This window comes from Sylvia atricapilla, chromosome 7 (genome assembly GCF_009819655.1).
Source record: "Sylvia atricapilla isolate bSylAtr1 chromosome 7, bSylAtr1.pri, whole genome shotgun sequence".
NCBI lineage: Eukaryota > Metazoa > Chordata > Aves > Passeriformes > Sylviidae > Sylvia > Sylvia atricapilla.
In genome coordinates, this window is record NC_089146.1 from 28,845,425 (window position 1) to 28,869,615 (window position 24,191).

General features: G+C 46.0%; 1 protein-coding gene across 2 annotated transcripts in view; it reads left to right on the forward strand.

The window, feature by feature from the left end:
- Positions 1-24,191, forward strand: part of KALRN (kalirin RhoGEF kinase) — a 432,237-nt gene that overhangs the window by 355,955 nt on the left and 52,091 nt on the right. The window contains exons 1-2 of one of the 2 annotated variants that reach the window (XM_066323073.1): positions 3,670-3,888; positions 23,766-24,049. In XM_066323073.1, the coding sequence (XP_066179170.1) occupies positions 3,804-3,888; positions 23,766-24,049 (369 nt within the window). In that variant the 5' untranslated portion in view covers positions 3,670-3,803. Of the gene's footprint in view, positions 1-3,669; positions 3,889-23,765; positions 24,050-24,191 lie in introns of those variants that run through there. The other variant, XM_066323074.1, reaches the window with a different exon arrangement.

A 24,191-nucleotide genomic window follows, 5' to 3' on the forward strand; every position in this document is an offset into this window, starting at 1 on the left:
AGCAGTGAAAAAATTTGTTTTGCATCTTGCACCCAAATTTTTTTCTCAGGAAGGCTGGGTAAAACTATTAGAACTTATTTCCCCTCTACAACAACTGTACTTTTTACAGACCATCTCAGATTTCATATGAAAGCAACTCATATGCCTGGGGAATTTCTAAAGGAGTATTTAAGAGTAGACAGAAGAAATTTCCTTGTCATCCTGACATTAGGCTGAGATGACTTCCCGCCCTCATCGGTGTTGGGCAGGGCAGCACACATGGCCCACGGTGCAGACACACTGCTAATAGACTCAGCTTCAGATGCAGCCAGTCAGGGCCATAAAATTTTCTTCTTCACTCCACTGCAGGTAATGATTGAAGCATTTGGAGTATGATGCCAGGAGATGTTTCCTTAAAGACCTCCTATGACTCAGCCTTCCAGTAAAGGGGGTTTATAGCAAAGAGGGAGGGTGTCTTTTCACACAGGCAGATAGTAATAACACAAGGGGGAGTGGTTTTAAAGTAAAAAAGGAGAAATTTAAGTTAGATGTTGGGAAGAAATTCTTTGCTGTGATGGTAGTGGGGCACTGGAGCAGATTGCCTGGAGACATTGTGGCTGCCAAGTGTTCAAGGCCAGGTTGGATGGGGTTTTGAGCAACCTGATCAAGTGTAAGGTGCCCCTCCCTATGGCAGCAGGTTGGAATAAGATGACCTTTAAAGTTCCTTCCAACCCAAACCATTCTGTGACTCTATTCTTTGACTCAGGCACAGGTTAGAGGAGGGGCAGGGATGTTTTCCTTGTCAGGGGACATACTGGTAATTCATGGACCACAGTCACACATAAATTCTTCCTGCCCAATAATCTAGTCCCAGACAAGCAGCTCCTTGCCCTTCACCCTGGGCAAGTGGGCTGTACAGATTTCCACCCCCCACACAGTCTCTGCAACACTTCTACACCCCAAAGGCTGAATTCCCTACTTGAAGCTACAGACTCAGTGCTGTTGGCAGCACAGTGCCTATTTGCTGCTGCCCACAGATGTTTTTCCCAGCTGGGGCTGGAGCTGAACGAGACTGCCCACAGCATGTCTCCTCCTTTATAGGAGCTAATTGATGTGGTGTGGTTATTAAGAATATGGTGTTCAACCTTATTTTGTGAAATATTTATTCTGTCATTCATCAGTGAGTGGATGTACGTGTTTTTAAAGAGTGACTTTATAGAGATAACCTTCACAACACTGCTGGAACTGTAGGTTGGGGAGGAGCAGAGCTACTTCCTCCCACAATAATTACTTCAATTCTGTTTTAATTAGGGAAGAAGTTTTTTTTTAAGACCTGAAATTGCACCTTAATTATGTTTTAAAGTTTGGCTGCAATTACAAGAGCTATGACCTTGCTTCCCAACCCTCCTCACAGTCTCAGACTCCACGTTCATGTGCCAGTTTAGCAAAGCCTCATTCTCTAGCAGGGTTATTGTGGTGCCTCTGCTGGCACACTCTCCATGTTTTTCCACCACTGTGGCTCTCAGCTGACGGCTCTGATCAGCCCAGTTCCCCCCTGGCCTCCCCAAGCTCCCCCCACTATGCCAGGCCCTGCTGCAGGGCTCACACAGAATCACAGCATTCACTGAGCTGGAAGAGACCCACAAGGCTGCTCAGGGTGGACAGCTCTTCCAGGAGCCATGGGAATTCAGAGCTGAAACAGCTTCGGCTGTTTCCTAGTTTCTTAAATGAGGAGTGTTAAAGGTTTTCTTAAGATGATTTTTAAAACCCACGAAGAGCTGGGATCTGGCAGACCAGGCGCTGTGTATGGCCTGCTCCTGTCTCAGGTCCTGTACTGCAGGTTTGGGCAGATGCCACGTGAGCAGTGAAATGCCAGTGAAGACCTTACCCCTTCTCTGCTTGCACAAAGCAGGCTGAGATCAGGTGGGGGCAGCCAGCCCATGGGGCAGAGGTTGGCATGCTGTGCAAGGGTGGGTTAGAAAAGAGAGATGCAGTTCGAAGTAGAAAGGAGAGAAATGAGGAGCTGCCTTCTCAGAAGAGCCCTGCTCCGAGTTTCCTGAATCACTCAGAGGACCTGAGTTGAGCTGCTGCCTGGAGAGCCATGGCAGGGACAAACACAGAAAGGAAGAGATGCAGAAGGTGAGGGTGTCCCAGCTGGTTCCCAGCCCATCTCTTCCTTCTCTGGCTGCAGCTGTGGTTTCTGCTTCATGTGTGACATATTATCTCCCTACTACAGGCATGAGAGCCCTGAGTGCACCCTGGAGACATTCCCTTGCAGCTCCCAGATAGGCAAAGACCCAAGTCAAAGAAAGACACAACACACAGCAAATGGGAAACAGCTACAGTGCCCTTTGTTCTCGTTCTGAAAACACCTTGGTGCTCAAGGGCATTGGCAGAAAAATTTGCATGCTTCAGGCATGTTACAAGGTTGTCAGTCCTTCCAGCGAGGCTGTAGTCAAAGACCAGCTCCTGCAGAGCAGCCAGAAATGAAGCAGGAAGGTTTCCTGTTTGCCAGTGTGATGGAGGGAGTCTCTCAGGGAGGGCTCTGTCCCTCTCCTGGTACCAGGTACCGGGGTCTTTCTGCCAGGAGTCCTTCAGGGTCTGCATGATCCCACCCAAAGGTTACATGGAATGACTCAGTCCAGGCCTGCCCCTGGACAGCAGCACCCACCACACAGGTGCCACCTGAGGTGGGTTTGTGGGCACTCTGCCGTGTCCCCAACCCTCCCTTCCTGTCCAGAAATGGCCTTTGGCCCCCTGGGAGTGGCACTTACCCCAAAGCCATTACCAAAAGCCTTAGTCCAGATCAGCAGTCTGTGGCATCCGTAGAGCCATGCCCACTCGGGCTGAAGCCCTGGCACACAGTGGCACAAAGCGTGGCACATCTCCCCTCTGCTCTTCCCTCTCAATACCTGTCTGCCGGGGAGAAGTGCTGGTTTTGTTCAGCTTTTGATGCAAGAGTGCAAAACTATGATGCTGTTGCTCTGGAATCCTGCCCAACCTCTCCTACCAGCTGCCTTCCAGCAAGGTTCAGGATGGTTTTGGCACCTCCAGTTTTCTATGCTTTAGGTGGGAAATCCTAACACAAGAGGCTGGCACCTTCCAAAGCAAGCTGTGTCCCTGGATCTCGAGTGTCCTGGTCCGTGTGTCAGAAGGGCTGGCATTCCCTCTGCAGCGCTTCAGGCAGGTCTGCTGCTGCTGGAAGCAGGCAGAACCCTCGGGACCACAGCCGGCTGCGCAGTATTTTCAGCCAGTTGTAAAGAGTTTTAGCTGTCAGATGCTTAAGTTAAGGAATGGCACTGGGGGCGGGGAGGGAAGCCAAGAACATTGTGAAGTTTAAAAAAAAAAAAAAACCCACAGCAATACAAGTTTTGCCTTTTAAAGGCTTTGGTGGAATCCCCCCATCCGCAACGTATCAGCGCTTTAGCAAACTTCCTCCCGGGGCAAGTTTTTATTTCTCGCTCCCCATGTCGGATACCGCCCGCCCGGGCGCAGATACCGCAGTTCTGCGTTTCTTCCTGCCGAAAAGTCCTTTTTTTCTCTTTCGAAGCAGCGGCGGGGCCGCTCCGGCCGCAGCCCCCCCGTGCCCGTGCCCGGCCCGCGCCGCCCCCGCCGCAGGCGCCGCCCCCGGAGGTGCGCCGGGCTCGGCGGGGACAGCGGCTGCCGGCGGCCGGGGCTGCCTACAGCTGCCTTCCGTGGGGTTTCTTTTCTCTTCGCTCTAGGGATTTTTTGTTTTGTTATTATTATTATTTTGATTATTATTTGAGTCGTCGTTTTTCGCAAGCGGGCCGGTGGCTCCTTGCCATGAGCAGCCCGAAGGCAGCATGAAAGCGGGCAGGCGCGGCTATCCCGCCCGCTCCGGTGTAGGATGGCTCCTGGCGAAGTGCTGCTGCTGCTGCTCCTGCACAGGTCGGTGGGGCTCGGCGTGGGGAGCGTGTGCCGGGGGGCTGCTGGGGGGTCGGGGGGCTCGGCAGGGCAGCGTCCCTCCGCTGGCTGCCCCGGGGACAGCGAGGGACAGCGGTGCCCCTGGCCCCCGGGGACAGCGAGGGACAGCGGTGCCCCTGGCCCCCGGGGACAGCGAGGGACAGCGGTGCCTCTGGCCCGGGGGACAGCGGGAGACAGCGGTGCCCTGGCCCCGGGGACAGCGGGAGACAGCGGTGCCCCTATCCCGGGGACAGCGGTGCCCCTGGCCCCCGGGGACAGCGGCAAATGAGCCGGTAACGGAGACCGCGAGCGAGACATCAGGATACAGTTTTACAGTTATACAGTTAGAGTTTACAGTTATACAGTTAGAGTTTCACGTTTTGTCGTTGCTGGTCGGAAACACCCTGGGACTGTAGGGTCAATAGGGCGGGGAGAAATATTTGCTTAAATGATTTTTTTTTTCCCCCCCTTTCCTTTCTAGTCTTTCTTGGGCTCGAGTACGAGCAAAATGCTTTGAGAACATCTGTTTCTCACAGTTCACAAATCTCTGAATGGCGATGGGGGAAGGTCTGGGGAAGCTGGCTGAGCTGAAATGCTGCGAGAGATGTGGGAAAGCCAGGGCAGCTGGAGTGCCTTGTAAAAATAAAACCGAAATCTGGCTTTTATGTGGAGCAGCACAGCTCAGATGCATTGGCTGAAGGTTTTGCAGCCTGCAGTCTTTATGCTGCGATATGGCTCTTGGACTTGTTCGGGATAATGGGAGGTTTTTCAAAGATCTGCTTGTGGTATTTCGATGGTTCCTGTTCTCTGAATGGCCAAGCAAAATGCCCTGAACAAAACTTGGCGCGCTTTTTTTTTTTTTTTTTTTAATAACCGAAGCTTTCAAATGCAGTCTTATGCAGTCTTTTCCAGAGTTACCAAATAAACAACAAAAAGCAGATAAAGATGACATTGAGGATGGGTGGGCCTACTCGTTTCTTGGGGCACACATTTGCAATGCAGGAGCCCTCTTTCCCCAATTACTGAATTAGTCACACTTCTGTGGTGACAGCAGCAAACTGGCTGGTGATGGAGTTTGCCACTACTTCGTAAGATGTGTTCTTTTTTAGCCTGGGGAGAAAGCACCACTTCATGCCAAGGAAGTGATTCTTGAGGTCAGTGCACAACACCCTGCTGTTTTGCAGCCTTTAAGAAGGAACATGTAATCTGGTTGTAGGGGTAGGGCTGCCTGCATAAAGGTTGTGGCACTAAACCACTCTGAAAGCCAAGCCTCTTGGATAGACTGTGCTTTAATGTGTTGGCCCATGCAGCAGGCTGGAGCAGTATTCAAGCTCTCTGACACAGCTCTGGTCTTCAAAATGTTGATTCTAGCGGATTAAAATCTCCCTGCTGCCTGTCCTGCCTACAGAGGTCTCTAGAAGGGGGAAGGGGAAACAGCTGGCTCTTCTCTCTCCAGTTGAAACGTTAACTGTGTTTGCAGTTCTGGTTTACTGCGTTGGTAACGAAGTGTTTTGTGATACAGATTGATTTACTTCTTTTTGGTTTTGGTTGTAAACTTCGGGTGAAAAGTTCTAAAAGGCTGTCTGTCATGTTGTATTTATTAAGGAAAACCAGAGATGGTGGAAGTACTCTCAGAATTAAAGCAGGTGCTAAACCTGACATTTGACAAGGTGAATTATCAGGTGCCCCAGATAATAGCATCAGCGTGCCGTTGTTGGCAGCTTCTCCCATTAACCTTGGAGATGTTTTAATGTGGCAACCAGAGCTTTGAAGCTCTAACTTCATGTATTCTGTGTTGTCAGCGATCACCTGGGGGGGACACTGTTCATCCCAGGGCTTCTCACTGATCTCAGACTCTCAGTGCAAACGGGCGACTGTAGTTTGTATTTGAAATGGGGGTGAAGCATCTCAGAACTATTCTCAGTGCTGCCCCATAGGTGACCTGACCTTTTCCTTTGGAAATTCGACTCTGCTTTTTCCTGGTGCCAGTGCCTGATGTACCTTGATCTTTTGCAATAACTCAATAGGTTTTGTTGTGTGGATAAGAACTGTCCAGTGAGAGAAATAGGGAAGATGAGCCTGCATTCTATGTCAAACGCAGGGTTTGTGCTCAAATAGTTGGCATGAGCTGCATCATTGCTTTCCATGGAGCTTGGAAGTGATGTGGATGCTTGATCTCCTAAATAGCAGCAATAATGCAGAGCTGAGAAAACCCAATCCCCAGGTCCCCTGTGTATCATGAAATACGTAAGTTTTGTGTAACTGGGCATTTCTCTGAAGGATTTTGACAGATGACTCAAACTCTTTTGCATTAGTATTCCACTGTCTGTTGCAGCAGGAGAGATCTTGATGCTACTTTTGTGTTTGTTTCTCTTGGTGAGTTTCTGATCTTGTCAGCTTTGCCCATGTACAGAGCTGCTGGGATCCATCCAGAGAAGGCAAGTGACAGTACCATTTGCAATTTTGCTCTGACCCCGATAGTTGCCTGCAGGAACTAAATAAGGAGTACTTCTCAGTTCTGCAGTATAGAGAGATATGAATCCTAATATAGGAGTGCCTCAGAGTAAGAGTCTGTCACTTGCTTTCAGCCATAAAAAGGGGTAGTTAGGAGCAGCACACTTGCATAGTCTTTAGGCCAGTGGCCTTCCTAAGCCAAAAGTGTGCAAGCGAGGATTTTTGCTGTATCTCCTAAATGCAGAAGTGCAAAGTGACCTAGTGTAACAGGATGCTTCTTAATGCTGCAAAACTGTCCCTGGTAAGAGGGCTCAAATTCTGATGTTTTTCTGGTAGCTAGAAAGTCATTGAACTCTCCTTAGAAATCAGCTTAGGATTTGCAATTGAATATACCTTTTTTTAACATGAAGTCTCTCTCCTCAGTTATCTGTGTGGTTCAGACTAGAGATTATTTTAAAAGGGGAAAGAGGGAAAATAAAGAGATGGGAGGGATTCCTGCTTGTGAAATGCCTTTTCTAAAGCAAATGGTCAGCTGCATGCCTTGGATGTGAGGAGATCAAAACTTTGTTGCCTTTAAGCACAGAGCCAAGTCCAGTGTGTGAGTGCCATTTCTCTGCACAGGGCTTTGGAGCTCAGCAGTGAGTGGGAATGTGGACACTGGGTGAGACAAAATTCCAGGCTCTGATGCACAGGGAGGTGTAAAGACTACCAGTGTCTCAGATTTAACCTGGAAATTAAATTCTGTGTGCTGCCTTAAACCTGAGGCCTTATTTAGAGGACATTTTTTGCAGTACTTGTACTCATTCAATTCTGGCTCACACTGGAGCATGCTGAGGTCTCACTGCCCTAAGGGACACCAGGAGAGTGGAAAGCACAAACGAGGTGTAGGAAATGCTTTTCTTTGAGCACAAGGAGACAGATGTTCCCATCTACTGGACTGGAGCTGGCTATGAGTGTACCAGTACAGACACAGAAACGAGTCTGTGCTTAAAAGTAATCCGTTGTCAGAATAACTTTTGAGTTCAGATGAGTAATATTATGTGGCTGCAGCGTGGCTTCAGGTGAGAATATAGTACACTTTCTACTTGAGGGTAGCAAAAAACCAGGAGGATGGATTTAAATGGATGCGCTGTATTGGCTTCAATAAAGAACACACATCCTCTGCCTCCTCAAGCAGTTCTTCTGAGTAGGCTGCTGGTTGTATGCAAACTTCTAACTTCAGAACAAAAGAAACTTAATCCGAGTGTCAAACCTTAAATCTCAGCTTGTTAAAGTTGAAAGGTTGAGTGGGTTTCTGTTTGTACTAAGCTCCTGGTAAGGCTCTTATTTTAAATTTTCTGTCCCTCCAGCTTGTCCTATCTCTTACACTTTTGGTCTTCTTTCTGCAATTTTCTGTTTTACTGCCTTGTTTTTCTTTATTTCTTTCCTTTTCCTCTTCTTGCCTAAATCTTTGATTTGTTACTGAATCTTTTCTGTAAGATGAAAAAAGAAGGCTTGTCTTGACGGAGTGATAGTGACCTCTGTGCAGAGCAGGGGGCTCAGCCAGTCACCCTGGACATCTTTCCTAGCTGGGCAGAAACAGAGCCTTAACTGGAAGTTAAGAAAACCAGCATCATCACAAGGGCTGTCAACAGCACATTAATAAAAGTTATTTCTTCATTAGGTAAAAAGTGAGATCTGATGGTGCTTTTTATAGAAGGTGCTGACACTTGTTACAGGGAGCTGCAGAGCTTTGCTGAGGGAACTGGTACCTTTGTGCTGAGTGGTAGTAAGAGAGTGATCTGCAGTAATATATTCAAGCCCGTAACATTTCCTAATTTGAACATATTTTATTTAGTGCTTCAGGCTGAGCCATGGTTGCACTGTGTAAAGCATAATGGAATGCATGGCCAAAGCAGCTCTGTCAAAATTGAGGCAGAGGAGAAAACAATAGTAAAATTAAGGGTGTCAACCAAAGCTTGCTTAGCTTCCCGGTCTTTCTTGAATGAGAAATATGAGGAAACTGTGAGGTTTCCCAAATAAACTCCTTGGGTGATGTCCATCTGTTGCTCATTAGTTGTATCTCAGCGAAGTCAAGAGGATCAAGTGTACTGGTCCTCTGTAGGCAGTCTCTCTCCCTCCCATGCCAGAGTTGAGCTCTGGTTTTTGTCCTGGCAAATTCATGAGCAAATGGCTGTGGAGAGGTTTGCAAGAGATGTTGTTATTTCCTTCCAGTTCTATTAAGAGAAAACTGGTTAGCCCATGACAGGAACATCTCTTCCAAGTCCTGTGTTTTCCCACCTCTGGAGGCTGAGTCAGGAGTCAGAACAGGTCATAGCAGCGTTATTGGAATGGACTAAAGAGTTGATGAAAAGGCTGCTCAGTTGAGCAAGCAGGATTAAGGTGACAAGGTGAAGCAAAGAAAAAAAATCACTCTTTTTGTTGGTGTGAAGCTGCTTTCTCACACCTGCTCTACACCCTCCCGACACATAGTCCTCAGTCAAGCATGTCCCAAAAGCATGACTGACAGTCCCCGTGCCAGCCTTTTGGGGTAAACAGACTCACTATTCTGAAGCTCTTAGCGTTTGTTTGGCAGTAACACACAGGAGGAGCTCAGGAGAAGTCCTGGGGCTGATGAGTAACCTCTGAATATGGACAGTCAAAGGAAGAACCATGGCCACTGCTCTGCTGGGGAACAGTGAGTTCATTGTAGGATTACTTAGAGTTGTTAAATTCTACCTGTTTGCTGGAGGGCTTCTGGAGGGTAGGAACCTTGTTCATAGAGACAGCAGGTCACATTTGCAGTGGGTTTGTCTGAGTACTATTATTTCTTCATTAAATATTAAGTGTCCAAGGGCACAGAAGGTTTGAGCCTTTCAGAAGTGCTGGGTGCTGCACATGACTTTGTGCCCACTGCTCTCATCTGCCACCAGCCAGTGGTGTAAATGTCTGTAAATTGAACGTTTATCACGTCAGGGCCAGTTTTGGGATGCTTTAGCAACTTTCTCTCAGTTTCCAAGATCCAAGCAATAATAGTGTTATTATTTTCTCTCTTGAAAGTTACATGCACTGCTAGGAAGCTCTGACACTCCTGATACAAGCTAGCTCCTGGCTTCACGTGTCCCTGTTGTGACTAATCTTGCAGTCTTTTGACATGTGGTTACATACAAGACGCAGAAAATAAACTTTCAGATACTAATTCATATGTGAAAAAGAGGTAACAAGAGCTTCTATAAACATCAGCTTTCATTTACTAGTCTAGGTATGAATACATGGTGGGGTTTCTTCTTATTCAGATTGGTATGTTGTTTTCAACTTTTATAAATTCAACCAGCTTTAAAGAAACATGAGATTTGGCTTTTATGCAGGCCAAGCTCCAAAACTTCCTGTTCACTCCAAGGAGCATATAAGAACCCACAAGGCTTAATTGTTTATTCATCTTGTCAAAAACCTGAAGAAAGGAGACTTTATTCTTAGGCAAAGAGAACAGATAATTGTGAAAAATACAGCTTGGGTAACTCCCTGCTCAGTGTGAAGAGGTGGGGTAATTAAACATGCTGTTTTCCTATAAAATAAGTGCCAGATAGATGTATTGTTCAGGAATTCAATGCACGGATGCTGAAATAAAGTCTCTCCATTTTGAAGTGAAACAAAAAGGGCAGTTACTTCACATGACCCCAGAAGGGTTTTGTTTGGGTTTTTTTCCCAAACTGTTATGTTTCAGCACACACCTTGTTAAAACATGTGTGTGCATTAGGAAAACTAATCTATCATTTCAAACTTAAAACCCCTCAAACTTCCAAAGTTTTCAGTCTAAAAATAGCATCAAGATACTTCTCAAGCACACCAGAACACTGTTACATTTCAGTCTAATTCTTGTCCATTAACAGGCTTTATGAAAGCATTTTCATATTTGGAAAAAGTTGCAATTTCTTTTCAAAAGAAAGGAATTGGTTGGGCAGTTAGTGATTACAGCAGGGATCTGCAGGTCCTGTGGTTTTCAGTACAGTAAGGAAATCCAATTTTCTGCCAGTTTAGCCACTGCATCAGTTGCTGTTGCAGAGGAGTTCAATTGCTAATATTGCATCACACAGTTCTGTGTCATGTGAAGTTACTTTTTAATATAACTGTAGAATCCCATCTGGATGTTTTCTTTAAAAATATGATCACAAGTAGGACTTCAGGACATATGAAGGACTATTAGAAAATAATGAGATTATCTCTAATGAGATAAGCTTGAAATCATCTCCCTTGACCATTCTCTGCCGTTGGAAAACCACAAAACAAAAATTTATGTGTTTGCTCTTAGCTCCTCTTGCTTGATGTGGTTGTTTATGCTGAAACACAAACCAGGTAATTAATGCATCCCAGTGGGTCTCCTGTTGAGTTTGACCTGCCTCTCATTCCTTCAGCCTGGACCAGCCCCACAATCCTCTCCCTGGCAGGCTGAGAACTTGGGAATCACACACATCACCTGGGCTTCATTCATATCATTAGGACAAAATATGAAAATGTCTCCAGTGAAGTTCTAATGAGATGAAAAATAGAACCTGCAAGCTGAATTACAGCAGTTAATAACAGAACAGCCATAGGGTTACTTCTCTTTGATGGGGAGAAACCCATTATATACACTTCAGTTCATGTATTTGTCGTTTATTTTTTGATAATGTAGCACACATAAGATCATGTTGCAGAAAGTCCTGACTGGATTTTACTCCCTGACTTCCCAGTATTTCCCAGTGGTCGTGGGTGCTCCTTTACTATGCAGAAACCGTGGCTACTTTTGGAAAATGGAAAAAGCCTGTCTCCTGTTTTGTGTGTTGCCACATGATGAGTTAGTAATTGCTGTCCTGTTGCCCTTAATGCATCCCAGTGCACTTGGTTGCCCCATGTGGTACAGCCATTGCTAGTCCTGGGACAGCTCAACAGTTTTGAAATCTTGGATCTCCTACAAAATGACATGCCAGACTGTGAAGTTCCATGAGGGGGTGAAGCTTGGGAGTCAGACCTGCTGGGAACCCATTAGCAAACATCACCCCGAGGAACCTGTAGGTGGTTTCTGCTGGAGATTATTATCTTTTGTATTGGAAGGTTGTAAGTTAAACATGGAAATTTAAAGTTGCTGTGTACAGGAAAGCACGAGTACAGTCTACGTGTGAGTTTTGAGCAAAGATCTCTTGTTCACTGGCACAAGAAAACATTGAAGTAAACATTTAGGAAAGTGATGGGCTGTGGCCCGTGATGATAAGGGACTGGATTTAGTGACCATGGAGGTGTCTCCACTGTTAGGTTTTCTGAGAATTCTTCCATGTTCATTTTTCACATGGAGCAAGAAGCTCAGAGCACAGAAGGGAGTGACACGTTCCCCAGCTACAGCTAAATCTTCTGAGGACACACTTTCATGAAGTTGAGGCTTGCTGACAATTACAGCTACAGACTGCAGCAGCTAAGGACCTCTTAGGCTCTGTTGGGTTCTTTTCTCATCCCTTCATAAGGCACATGCAGCTTTGGTGAGCAGAGGTTTCTCACATCCTCAACACATGTGGTACAGCCATAACCTCTCTGAAAACACATTACAGCTCAGTCAGCACTTAGGACCTTCCTTGAGGTCATGTAGGAAACCAGTGACCAACTGAGCATCAGATCATCAGCAGTTACAGCTTCCAGATTCGTACTGACCAGTTGACTTCAGCCTTTCTGTAGGCCAGCACGTCCTGGGAGGCACATCATGCACATACCCGAGATCACCTTCTTCCAGGGTGCTGGTTGATTGTGGCCAGAGCTGCAGTTCCTGCTCCCGTGTCCCTGCTCATCAGCTGCATCCTGAATCCAATTTGTCCATGCTGAGCCCCCCTGATAACAAGGCTCCAGCTCTCTCCTGCTGCAGGAGCGTGAGCCAGGGCAGGCCATGGGAAGTGTTGCACAACCGGTATAATTTCACCACATGCTGAATAAATACACTTTTGAGAACTCTTTTGAAGAGATGTTGCCTAATTAATCCTGCAGGGGGTATAATATGTATATTTTTGAAATCCAGTTTTAGCATCGTGCAATTAGCTTTTATGGCCTAGGGATTCTGATTTAAGACATTCTTTAGTTACTAATGGTAATCTGTTTTAATTAGAAATGCAAATGTATTTTAGATCCAAATGTGTCTGAGTGGTGCAATGTAAAATGATGATTCACAGTGAATACCACTGAAGTGCCTCAAGTCTGGTATTCTTTGTACCTTCTGCAGTTTGAACTCTGAGGATCAACACAATATTCAAACATCACTCTCAGCTGAAGCATGTGGGGGCTGAATAGATTTCACTAGGAAATGGAATAAATATTAATCAACAGGGATTCTTTCTAGGACAGCAGAAGGAAAGTCATAGCTTTAGGCAAGAATGAGGCAAATGCTTTGAATGTTAGTGGTAACTTTTGCTCCATAGTGGCAGAATACAGCTCCTGCCAGGGTACAGGTGCTGAGCAACGAGCAGCATCTTAGTTGACTTTGTCTTAGAGAAATTATCCAGGCTGGAGCATTCCAAGCCACTCATGGCAGGGCAGTAGCTGCCCAGAGCTGTTGTTGGTGTAAAATTTGATCTGGCAATGTGTTTAAGACTACAGCAGGCCAAGCTCCAGACAAACATTGAAAAGCTGATGCTTGCTGAATATTCACTGCAGTCACTTGTCCTGGAGATACTAAACTATCAGGCAGGTGATGTCTGTGATCAGACACCTTAAAATGCAGTAACAGGTCAGCTGTATTCAACAAGGCCTTTGTAGAATCAAAGAACCTCTGCTACTTGCTGTTGTGTTCAAGTAAGTTTTTCTTTTTCCTGATTTCCTTTGAAAGATGGAGCCAAAAGAAAATAACCACTCAGCAATAGAGAAGATGGCTTTTAAATGGAAGTTTATTAGACACGTTGCTTGGTGGAGCATTTTTACAGCTGTTTGCAATGAGACTGGGTGATGCAGAAGGGAATGAAGCAGTTTATGCAGGGCGCCTGTCCACATCACTGCAAAGCTGGATGTTGATTTTTTTTTTTTTTTCCATAAGGAGGCTGCTGGTAAGGAGCAGTGATGTAGGCACCATGTGCTTTGTGTGGCCCTTCAGAAGTCACAATCACTCAGTTTCTTAGGAGTAGGCTCACTGGGAAGGCTGGTGTCTGGGTCAAGGCACTGGCGCAGCTTCAGAGGGCCGAGACCTCAGCAGGGTGCTGCAGAGAGCGAGCTCTCCTGTTCCCATGTAGCAGATGCTCTCTGAGACTTCAAGTTCCTGTCCATCCTTCTTGCTGACGCAGATAGAGTGTAGTAGTGACTTTGTCACCTGAAATTTGATAAACTTGTTGACTGGCATCACGGGGAAGCTTCCTCACAGAGCTGCTCCCTGCCGAGCTGTCAAACGAAAAAGCAAGACACAGATCGCGTGAGCCTGTTATATGGGACAGCAAGTGGTGTTCTGGTTTTGCTACTTAAGCTGAATGAATTAAAGCTTTCCACAAGCCTAACTGGTAGTCTTGAGTGTGCAGTTAAAAGTCTCTGAGCTGCTTAGCCATTTCCCTGTGCTGTGTTCAAAGAGCGAAGTGTCACAAGCACCAGCAGTTCTTATCTGTGTGTTTTATTTCCAAACCGCTGTTTGCATTGACTTCATTCATTACTTCTTTTAATTCATCCCAATCAGTACCTTTGCTGTGAGCTTGTATTTTCTGCTGGCATTTCTGGAGGACGAGGGCGTGGAGGAAGCTGCTTTGGGCACCAGCCCTGGAGGCTGCAGTGTGTCTGTCGTCAAACACCCCAACCTCGTTGTTCTTGGTGGTTACGTGGTGTCCACTCCCGCCCTGCGCCACTTGCAACTTATCCTTATTCCATTCTTTTCTTTTCAGGGGCTGTCAGAGCCTGAATAATTTAAGAGTGAACAAATGAGAGACGTTCATGGAGGACTCTGTTCTTACCTAGGCACAAATTGACAAGCATGTAGATTGCCTTGGGTTTCCACTGCACCTACCACAACTTTACTAAGAGAAAAGTCCCCTTTCCTAGACATCTGTGTCACTCTTGCTTAGTAAAGTTATTCAAGATCAGCGCCTTTGGAATTGGTTGGTAAATGGACAAAGACTTTCTCTTTGCCCGGAGCTCCTCACAGCCTCCAAGTACCAAAGAGAACTCCACAGCACTAGAAAGCAAGAGGCAGCTGCTGAATGTTGGAAGCTACTGCATTTGGCAAAAGAAGCTGACGCTAAGATGCACACAGTTGTGTTTGTTTGTTCTGCTTGTTTTCTGTGCTTTCCGAGCCCTCTGTGTGCCTGGAAAGTTTAATGACCGATCCCTTCTTTCTCAACATGCAGTTTTTTCTTCCTATCCCAAAAAGCTTTGGGTTCTGTTCTTGCTTTTTTTTATTTTTTCCAATTCCAAGTTTGTCACTGATACTCTTCTGTTGTTTCCGTGGAGAATTGTTTGGGTACACAGCCAGAGCTTCCTTTGAGATAGGGAGACCTAAATATGATACTCAAGTATCATTGTCTTCCCTCCTCTCCCCCTGTTTAGCAGTGGTCCACCTTGTCACAGAGTAAAAGGCAGAGCTGACCTTAGCAATGATGTCATTTAACTGAGAAATTACTTCGAAATTCTTACAGTAGCTCAGTTTGGAAGCTGCTGAAGGAAGCTGACCCTTGACACTTCACAAAAGAATAAGGCTTGTGTTTTACTAACAGCTGCTTGGAAACCATGTGTAATAAAGTTTGTTTTTGTGCCCAGCATCCAGGATAAAAGATGGCATTTGCCGACTCTGGTACCCTTACGCTCCCAGAAGAGCAGAACTGCTTTGATCAAAGTTAAAAAGTCTGCTTCTGTGTGGGTGTCTAAGCATTTCACAGTTCCTTACGCTAAAAGTAACAGTGTACTTGCAAAGGCCAGCAAATGCTGCTCTCGTTCAGCTTCAAACATGACATTTCCTCCTTGTCATCCCATATAGCTTTTCATAAAGTTTCAGGGTTAAAACTTTTTTTATGGAACATGCAAAAATCTCCCATCAGAATATATCAAGGGGGATTTTTGCTTTGTGTTTGGGGCTTTGTTATTTTTGCTGCTAGCGACACTTACTCTGGAAACTTCAGGGCTGGAGATTATTTTATTTTTGTCACAGAATGAGGACAGTGTAAATACAAAATGTAAAGTAGAACTGAGAGAAGTGCTTCAACAAGTTGTTTCACTACATTGAAATAAATGTTGATTTGTTCAAAAAAAAAAAAAAAAAGCATGCCCTTTCTGGATCTTGTTAGTCTTGACTTTTTATTTCCTTTCTTTGCTCAAGAAATGCGTGCCTCTTGGCTTCAGACATGTGCTCACCCAGCTGTGAGGCATTACGGGAAGGCTGCTCCGACGTGCACTCCCAGCAGATGTGTTGGACTTGCTGTCGCTGTGCTCGGGGCTGGTCTGGGACCTGTGCTGGGCACAGACTCGAGGCAAGGGAATGGGTGAATGAAATCAAGTGCACACAGATACTGCCTCAAACTGCCTGGCCTCCAGCTCTGCTGTGTGGAGCGACTGCTTTATTTCTGAGCTTTTCCACGCCTTTTTATTGAGTAAAAGCCTATTCTAAAAAGATGTTGCTTCAAGGTTCCCCTGAAGGTATGTTACTGCTCTGCCTTAACTCCTGTCTCACAGAATTTTAGGATAGGAGCTGGCTAGGAGTATTCCACCAACAGGTTGGTGGATTCACTCTATTTGTTCTCTTACTATTTTTGTTGTGAATTCACAGCAGCTTATGGGGGGCTCAGATGGGACTCTGAAGCAGGGTGAATTAGGCTGGTACATGGAGACAAAAAGGCTCAAACCTCCAACCAGAGAAGCTGTAGATGCCCATAACAGTTGTAAGCTGTTCTGTGGAAACCCATTGCAGAGCAGGACACTCAGGGGGAAGGACCTCAGGGCTCCTCCTCAAGCACTTGGTGCCACAGGGGTGAGTTGAACACTTCCCTGAGGGTCTCTTTGGAGGCACAAACATGTTCTGCCTTCATGTGCAGCAGCTCCTGAGTTAAATGCTCATCTGTAGGAAATGAGACCCTGCCCTATATTCACCTGAGGACTCATCTTGCTCTTTTCCCCTCGCCCTGCCTATGGTCACCTCTGATAAAAGCCTCAGCAGATACTAGAGAGAACTTCTGCATTTGTTCCTCTCACTAGGCACTCTTGGGCAGTACTGAAGTCATGTTTTATTTCAGCAGGCTCTGTTTCTCTGTGCCTTCCCCTTGTGCTGTTTCTCTCCCTGGAGACGCAGCTCACTCATTCAGCACGCTCTCAGGATTTCAGTAACTTTTCTTGCAAGGTCTCTGGGGACCATGCGCCTCTCTGCTGTTTCTCCAGGCTTTTGGTTTTATCTCACTCTTTGAAACTTTCCCAGAACTGCAGTGACTTTTCTCTGACCTCCAGGAACTGCAGCTCTTGAGCCCTGACACTCCGACTGGCACAACGAAGACCTGGAAACTACTTTGGGATGTCAGCTTTCCCAGCACATGTTGGATGGAAGCTGCATCTGAGCAACACCAGCTAAAAATAAAAGCTATTCAACTGAAGCTAATGGCAGGTTGCCACAAGTTATTGCTCATTAAAGTGAATTGACAGATGCTTAACTTCAGCTAATCATTCCCTGCTGCGAGATCGGCCTGGTATGAAGCGTACTCAAATGTGGGAAGGGGATTCACAATAACTAAATTTAGCCGAGGGTATAATTTCCTCAGACTCCCTCTGTAGTTAATGGACAGAGAGAGGCTCCTGCGGGCTGTGTCCCACTCTGCATCGCCCCTGGGCAGAGTGTGCACAGCTCCTTGACTGCCGAGGGCAGGAGATGAAGCTGCCGCCTGCCACAAAAATGAGTGGCTCCAAGTGACAGTGTTTACTCACCCCAGCTGGGTGAGTGCTTGTTTTCCTCACATCAGGTTTCAACCTGGAAGTAATGATCAGAAAGCTGAATACTGAAGCCAACAGATTGGTGACGGTTTCCCAAAGGCAAAACCCATATGCAAAACCCCTCTGGAGCATCCCCTGCTTTGCAGTGTGGTTAAAGGGAATTCTGCAGATCATTCTCTATCTCAAAGCAGCTCTTCTTTCATATTTCCAAGAAATGCCAGCTATTCAATAGCAAAACAGTGTCTTCTAGATGTTGTGTGATTAATTTAGATTCTAGCTCTTTTTTTCCCCTGTTCTTTTTGGAAGTTAGTCATGTTTGCATGCTTGGCAATGAAACAGAAACTCAGATTTTGGGGTTTTACATTACAGTGATCAGAATGTTTGTCCAATGTCTGCTGCTTCCTCTACTGGACTACAAACTTTTTTTTATAAAATATTTAACTCCATATCGTTACTCTTGAGTTTGGACAGAAGTAATTTCGTCCATGTAAATGGATTTGTGAGAATCCTGCCAGATTGATTCCTACCTTTTGATGTTACTTCCAGCTTGAAGCTTCAAATGATACTCCCAAGACACAAACAGAAAATTCAATTGAACCTTTTCAATTTTCTCATTTCCAGAAGATTATGAAGTTAGGGAGCACATTTGAATCTCTGAACAAAATTTGCATTTAGATTTCAATGGCATAGTCTGAACATGTCTTTACCCTCTGGTGTAAAATTCTCTCCTACACGGTCCCATGTCATTTTTAGCTGGAGCACAGGGCAGGTCTGTGGTTGGACACGTGTGGCTGAGCAGAGCTGGGAGTGGATGGGGAGCCGTGGAAGTCTCCAGGGCACATTTTGCAATTTCATTGCGAAAGTTTGATGTACTTCTAATCTAAAGGGCTTTTCAAGCCAGTTGTCCTCTGTCTTTATCTGACACGGGCACTGAAAATTTCCTCTTGTGTTCACTTATATTCTTCACTAGAGCTGTTTCCAAAGGCTGTGTCTGAGGAGGCAACTTATCTGTTGACATTAGAAGTTGTAAGCTAAATTATTTACACTGTTAACACCTAGTGTTTTCGCTAGAGGAATAGCTGTAAAGTGACTTTGTATTATCCAGATGTTGTTGCCTCCCAAACTTTTGCAAATCCATGCCAGGTTTTACAGGCAGAATGAGCTCTAACACTAAAACCAGGATCGGTCCTGTCATCTGCCTAAGCCACAAAGTTTTGTAACCCTGACTCGTGCCAATAAAAATGTTTCACTGAGCATGTTTTGGACATTTAATACAAAAGCACAGAAGAGACCAAAGGAGCAGTGCTCATACCTCGTTCTGCCATCTTTGCTTCCATCAGGTAGAGCTTTAGTCCCTAATCCATGGAGCAGGTCCAAGGGGGCTCTCAAAGCAGCATTTCCCAAGGGAGAGTGTAAGGATCCAAGAGGCTGAGAACTGTGAATGGGAACCTGCAGCCTGGATGATCATGGGGGTGCTCTTGGAAAGGGCAGGAGAAGTTGCATTTTGATGGTTTCGATGGTTCTTGTTTGTTTAGTGTGAAATACTAACACAGAGGCTTTCTTTGTGCACAGGATGAGTTTAGATGATTCCTGCTTTCCCAGATTTTTTGGGATGGAAATTCCCGTTCTTTAGGAAATTTACTCGAGTGTAGACTGAGTTAGTCTTTTACCCATATCTGATTAAATTCTGTCTTTTTTACAAGTGTTTTTTTACAGGAACCACTGAATGTGGAAAATAGGCTCTGTTTAGCACAGCAGAGCTGATTAATGTGCTCATCAGTCAGATTGTCATTATTGGCTTTCATTCACAAGTGGAATTATCTCTGTAAAATAAAAATGGTTGATTTAAATGCTAGTAGGACTTCAGAGTTCCCATTCTGGCTTACTTTTTCTTTGACTTCTGTGGAAAAATCCTTTTCTCTCAGGCTGTTTTTCTGGGATGTAGATGGATCCACAGATAAATCAGAACAGGATTCACCTCTCTTAAAACAAGACTGTGCCCTGCTCTAGTCTCCTGTTTTTATAGCTATATTCTGTTTTATCTTCTGGCTATGGACATGTATTTCTTTCCTATCCTTTATACATTTTTATGTATCAAATAGAGTAGATTGACTTTTTTTTTCTGAGTTGCTCTGAGAAGCCTTTTCCTTTCCCTGTTAGAGATCTGAAGTCCTACAAAGGAGTCTGGAGCTGCCTGAGCCTGATCACACAAACCTCCCCTCCCATGTGTGCTCTGGGGAGCAGGGAGGTAAAAATAAAATGCCTTGTATTTATGTTCCAACAGGAACTCCTGTTGACTCAAATGAGAATATTACTGCTCCTCTTAAACCAAGTCTGTGAGATTTTCATTTTTCTTTTCACCCAAGGTTGCACAGAACTGGAACCTTCTATTTTTCAAGTGCAAAAGCTGTGCTTTTCCAGATGTCTGTTCATTTGACCAACAACAACAAACACTTCATGGCTGCAGCGGTGCAAAAGCTCTGAATGTTAAAGCCCTTTGGTCTGGCTGACTATCTCACACAGTCCTCTTGCCAGAAGTTTCTTGGGGGTTTACTTAGGAGTGTTTTGGAAACCATCATTTCTTCTGTCTGAATGAATGGTTTGGCCAGGAAATCAACCTAGCCACACGAGTCTGCTGACCTCCCTACACCCGTTTTGCTTCGCCAAATACCTTTTTTTAGACGTGTGTCCTGGGACACTGGTGGGAGGACAGCTCCTCATGGCAGACCTGTGGGGACAGCCACTGCTCTGCCCGTCCTTGTGGGCAGCAGCTGCCTCAATTGTCACGCAGTGAGCTGCCGCGTCTTTCCCAAAAGCTCTCTGGCTTTTCTTAAACAAACTGTGTTTCCAGAGAGCTCTACTAATGCAGTTTGCAAAGCACATATGTGCTAGTGCTTTGCAAGAAAAGAGCACGGTAACGTGTCCTGCTCTTCTGCTCCATCCACCTGGTGTCTGGGTCTGGGGCCAGTATCAAGTGTCATGATTAATGTGTTTGTGGCCGTGTGTGCCGCAGAAGCGGAGCTCACGTGGCTGAGGAGGTTGTCTGCAAGGTCTTTCCTGGCAGATTTTTTTTTTGTTTCATGTTTCTTTCTCTCATTTTGTGAGCTCTGCTCTTCCTTGAGCTCCAGTCCTGCCTCTGCAACCATGTCGATGTGACCTGCTTTATGTGCAAAGGAGACCATTCTCAGCAGGGCTGGAAAACTGCAAATGTGACTTGCTCACAAATGTATCCAAATTTGCGGTTCCTCTGAAAAAGAAAAGAATGGTTATGAATACTCTGTGTGGATTCTCGGTGTGGCTTTTGGATAAGGCATGTTTAGTAGCAGTGGGAATTGGGATGCTGAGATGGAGGTGCTTTGTACCAATGTAGAGTGTGGGCAGAGTAAGTTACCCAACGCTCTCATTGTGGCTGGGGAGAAGGGAAATTCATGCCAGCCTTTCTCTCCCACCTCTCTGCCTGTTCCCCAGCCAGCAGAGACTGCTTTGCCAGGCAGAATAAGGCCATATTTCCAGTCTTGGGTTGCATGGGCCAGGCAAAGCGTGGGCTCTGTCCCAGATGCATTACCATGCTCAGCCAGGCCAGTTCAGCAAACAAGAAGAAAGAAGGGGACTTCATATCTGAGAGGGTTGCATGGCATGACCAATGTGTAGTAAGCCTTTGGTAAACAGCCTTTTTCATTACCTTGAACAGGAAAATCCAGAGCCTTTTTCAGGTGGGATCATTGGATGGTGTTAACAGCCTCCCTCTGCAGACCTGTGGGTTGGCTTTTGTTGTGGCTGGTGGCTCTGAAGCTCTGATGTTCGGCCTGCAGAGGGTTCCTGGCTCTGGGTGTCAAAATTATTACAAGCAGGCAGGGTGGGCTGTGGGCCAGCTTGGGGCTGGGACTTTTTCTGCCCACGTGCTGCCTTCCTGGGAGTGACAGGATTACTGACCATCACTTCCCCAGGACAGCTGAGCAAAGAGTGCCATGGCAGGAGAGGTGCTGTGTGTCTGTCCGTGCCCCAGCTGTGGCTGTGCTGCAGGGGAAAGGAGAGGCAGGCAGCAAGGCTGGGGCCTTTTACCCCTGGTAAATTTGGGGCGGGGGGGGGGTCCTGCTGGGAAAAGAGGTCCCTGCCCCTTCACGGGCATCAGGGCTCCTGGATTTGGTCCTGCCTTGAGCCTGCTGGGCTGAGATAGGATTGGCATTGCAGTACCAAACCCTCGGGGTCTGTCTCAGGCTTCATCAGCCTCACACCAGCTCCCTTCCCTTACCAAAACATAAACTGGCAAAGTGCTGTGGCAAACTGCTGCGAGTTGGACTGTGTTATTTACAAGGTGTAGTAAAACCCTCTCTTTACATCAGCTGAGATGTGGTGAGATCAGCCCATCCTTGGTTCTCCGCCTCGCACTGAGCCCAGCAAAGGCGGTGAGTGTGTGATACAGCTGATCCCCCCAGCTCATCCCGGGGAGTGGCAGCCCCTCAGAGCAGTCACTCACAGCATTCCTCCTTCTGACTGCAGCCCGCTCCCTTTGCTGCAGTAATTCCCAAAGTTAATCCTCCTGCAGCAGCAGTAGGAGCACAGGCACCTGAGGGCAAAGCCCCTTGGCCAAGAACCCTCAAGCTTCCCCCATTGCCAGTGGGGCTTTCAGTGCTGCCAGGGGCACGAGGGCACTTGGAAAATCAAACCCACCATGGTGAAACCCTGAGTTTTGCTGACGCAAGGCACACTGATAAACTCGCAGAGCATCACGTGGAGCCTGCGAGGGAGAACTATCCGAAGCCTATTGAGTGGAAGATAAGCTGGCCCCTGACAAACATTATCTTGCAGTAGTTGATTTAGCACTACTTCATGTACATGAAATAACATCAGCAGGAGCTGGCTAAACCCAGGCCTTTTGGAGATAAGACTGCTACTTTGCCCTTATGGAGGAATGCCAGAAAATCCCCAGCAGCTCCACCTGGGATCAGCTCCACCTGGAACCCATCCTTCTCCCAGTTTCTCTTGCACTCACTTCTGTTGTTAAAAAACAGATGATTGAGATTTTCTTCTTGTCTGGGAAATGAACTTTAACTTCCTCTAGCTTGTTAAAACTATGTCTGTATGTTCTAAAATTTAACCTTTGACCTCAGGTATGTGATAACTTACTGGTTCAACTTCTGACTGATGCTGTGTATATGCTGTATGAATGCTGTTTATGCTATAAAACATTCTGACTCTCATGGTCTGCACTGTGCAAGCTGGCAGACAAGGCAGGATGCAATCTCTGCTCTGTGCACAGACAGCTGCAAACAGCAGCTCTGCACAGAGGGGATGTGATCTCTTCATGCAGGTAGCAGGAGCTGGCTTCTAAAACAATAGAGGTAATGATTCTCTACAAGAGTAGTTCTTCCTATTGCTGAACTGAGTATCTGGATGCACCAGTCTATTTTCATGTGTTATACTTAAGTTTTTGATTTCTGCTGGGACAGATAAAAGATTCAGGGACAAGAATGTAAAAATGTTTAATCACATCAGTGGCTCTTTTCTGATTTACAGCCTGAGATGTTTCTTATAGGAATGTGTCAGTGGCTGAATTTTGTGAAAAAAAAAAAAAAAAAAAAAAAAAAAAATCTTCATCTTAAACTGTGTGAGATTAAACATCTCAGTCCCTGACAGGGAGGGGAGGGAGTTGCCTTGCCACGGTTTCAGAAAGTTGAAAGCAGGGCACTTGTTCCTTAAGGGCAATTGGGAAATCTTTGAGCAACTTGTTTGTTTTGGTTCTAGAGCCTTACTGACATTGGCACATCGTTGGTCTGTTGCATTTGGGGGGAGTAGAGGAAGGTTGCAGCCCTTTTCAAGGTGCCAGTCTGAACATGTGTATCAATAACTGAGGTTGCATGCAGTTCAGCAGAACCTCCTCCTTCCATATAATGAAACTATTTTTTAATTTTAAACCTTATTCAGAGTTTACTTTGAACTATTTGTCATCTTTTGTAATTGTTCATTCCAGTTTCTTAGTTCTAGCGAACACGTGAACTCTTCTGACAGCTTGCTTTCAGAGGCAAAGGAGATAATTTTAAGGTGCTTCAAAGTTAATAAGTAGTCTAACTAAATTATGTCATTGGGGTCTGGAAACAGCTGAGAAACAATTATGGAACCTGACAATGTGTTGGTGGCTGTCAGGTCTCCTGTAGTAATCTACTTTTTGTGCTTATTTTCTTCCTGGCAATTCACAATGAAATTGTGGGAAGAAGCTGAGAAATTCAGCACTTAGCGTGAAAATCAGGCTTCCACAAAAAAAAACCTGAATAAAAACCTGCATATAAAAAACTTGGCTGTCTGTGATCTCTCATAAGGACAGCTAGTCTGGTAGGAAATGAGAGAGGTATGTGACATTGTGGGAAATGCCCAGTGCAGGGCATATTCCTCTCTCTGGTGTGCAATAAAGTTTGCTAAAGTCCATAGGTCACAAACTTCCCCCGAGGCAGGCTGTGTTCTCATGCTCAGTGCTGCTGACGTGCCTCAGGAGCACAGGGGTCCTGGGATGAAGTCTCACCTGCGCCGTTTCCTTGCAGACGCATACTCGGTCTCTTCCAATGACAACGGGGGCAAGTCTGACTCGGTGGCCAACCTCCAACCCCAGCCATCCCTCAACTCCATCCAGAGCTCTCCGGGCCCCAAGCGCTCCACCAACACCCTGAAGAAATGGTTGACCAGCCCCGTGCGCCGCCTCAACAGCGGCAAGACCGAGAGCCACATCAAGAAACAGAAGAAGGTGCGGGATGGCAGGAAGAGCTTTGACCTGGGCTCACCAAAGACTGGAGATGAGACCACTCCTCAAGGAGACAGCGCAGATGAGGTGTGTGTTGGTGGTTTCAGTGTTAGCTACGGGAAATACTGTGTGTCTCGGATAGTCTCCTCCATGGGCTGTGAGTCATGCTTGAGTAAATGCCGTTCCCTTAGGGTCCAGAGGGAACAGTGGATCATACATTAAATTGCAT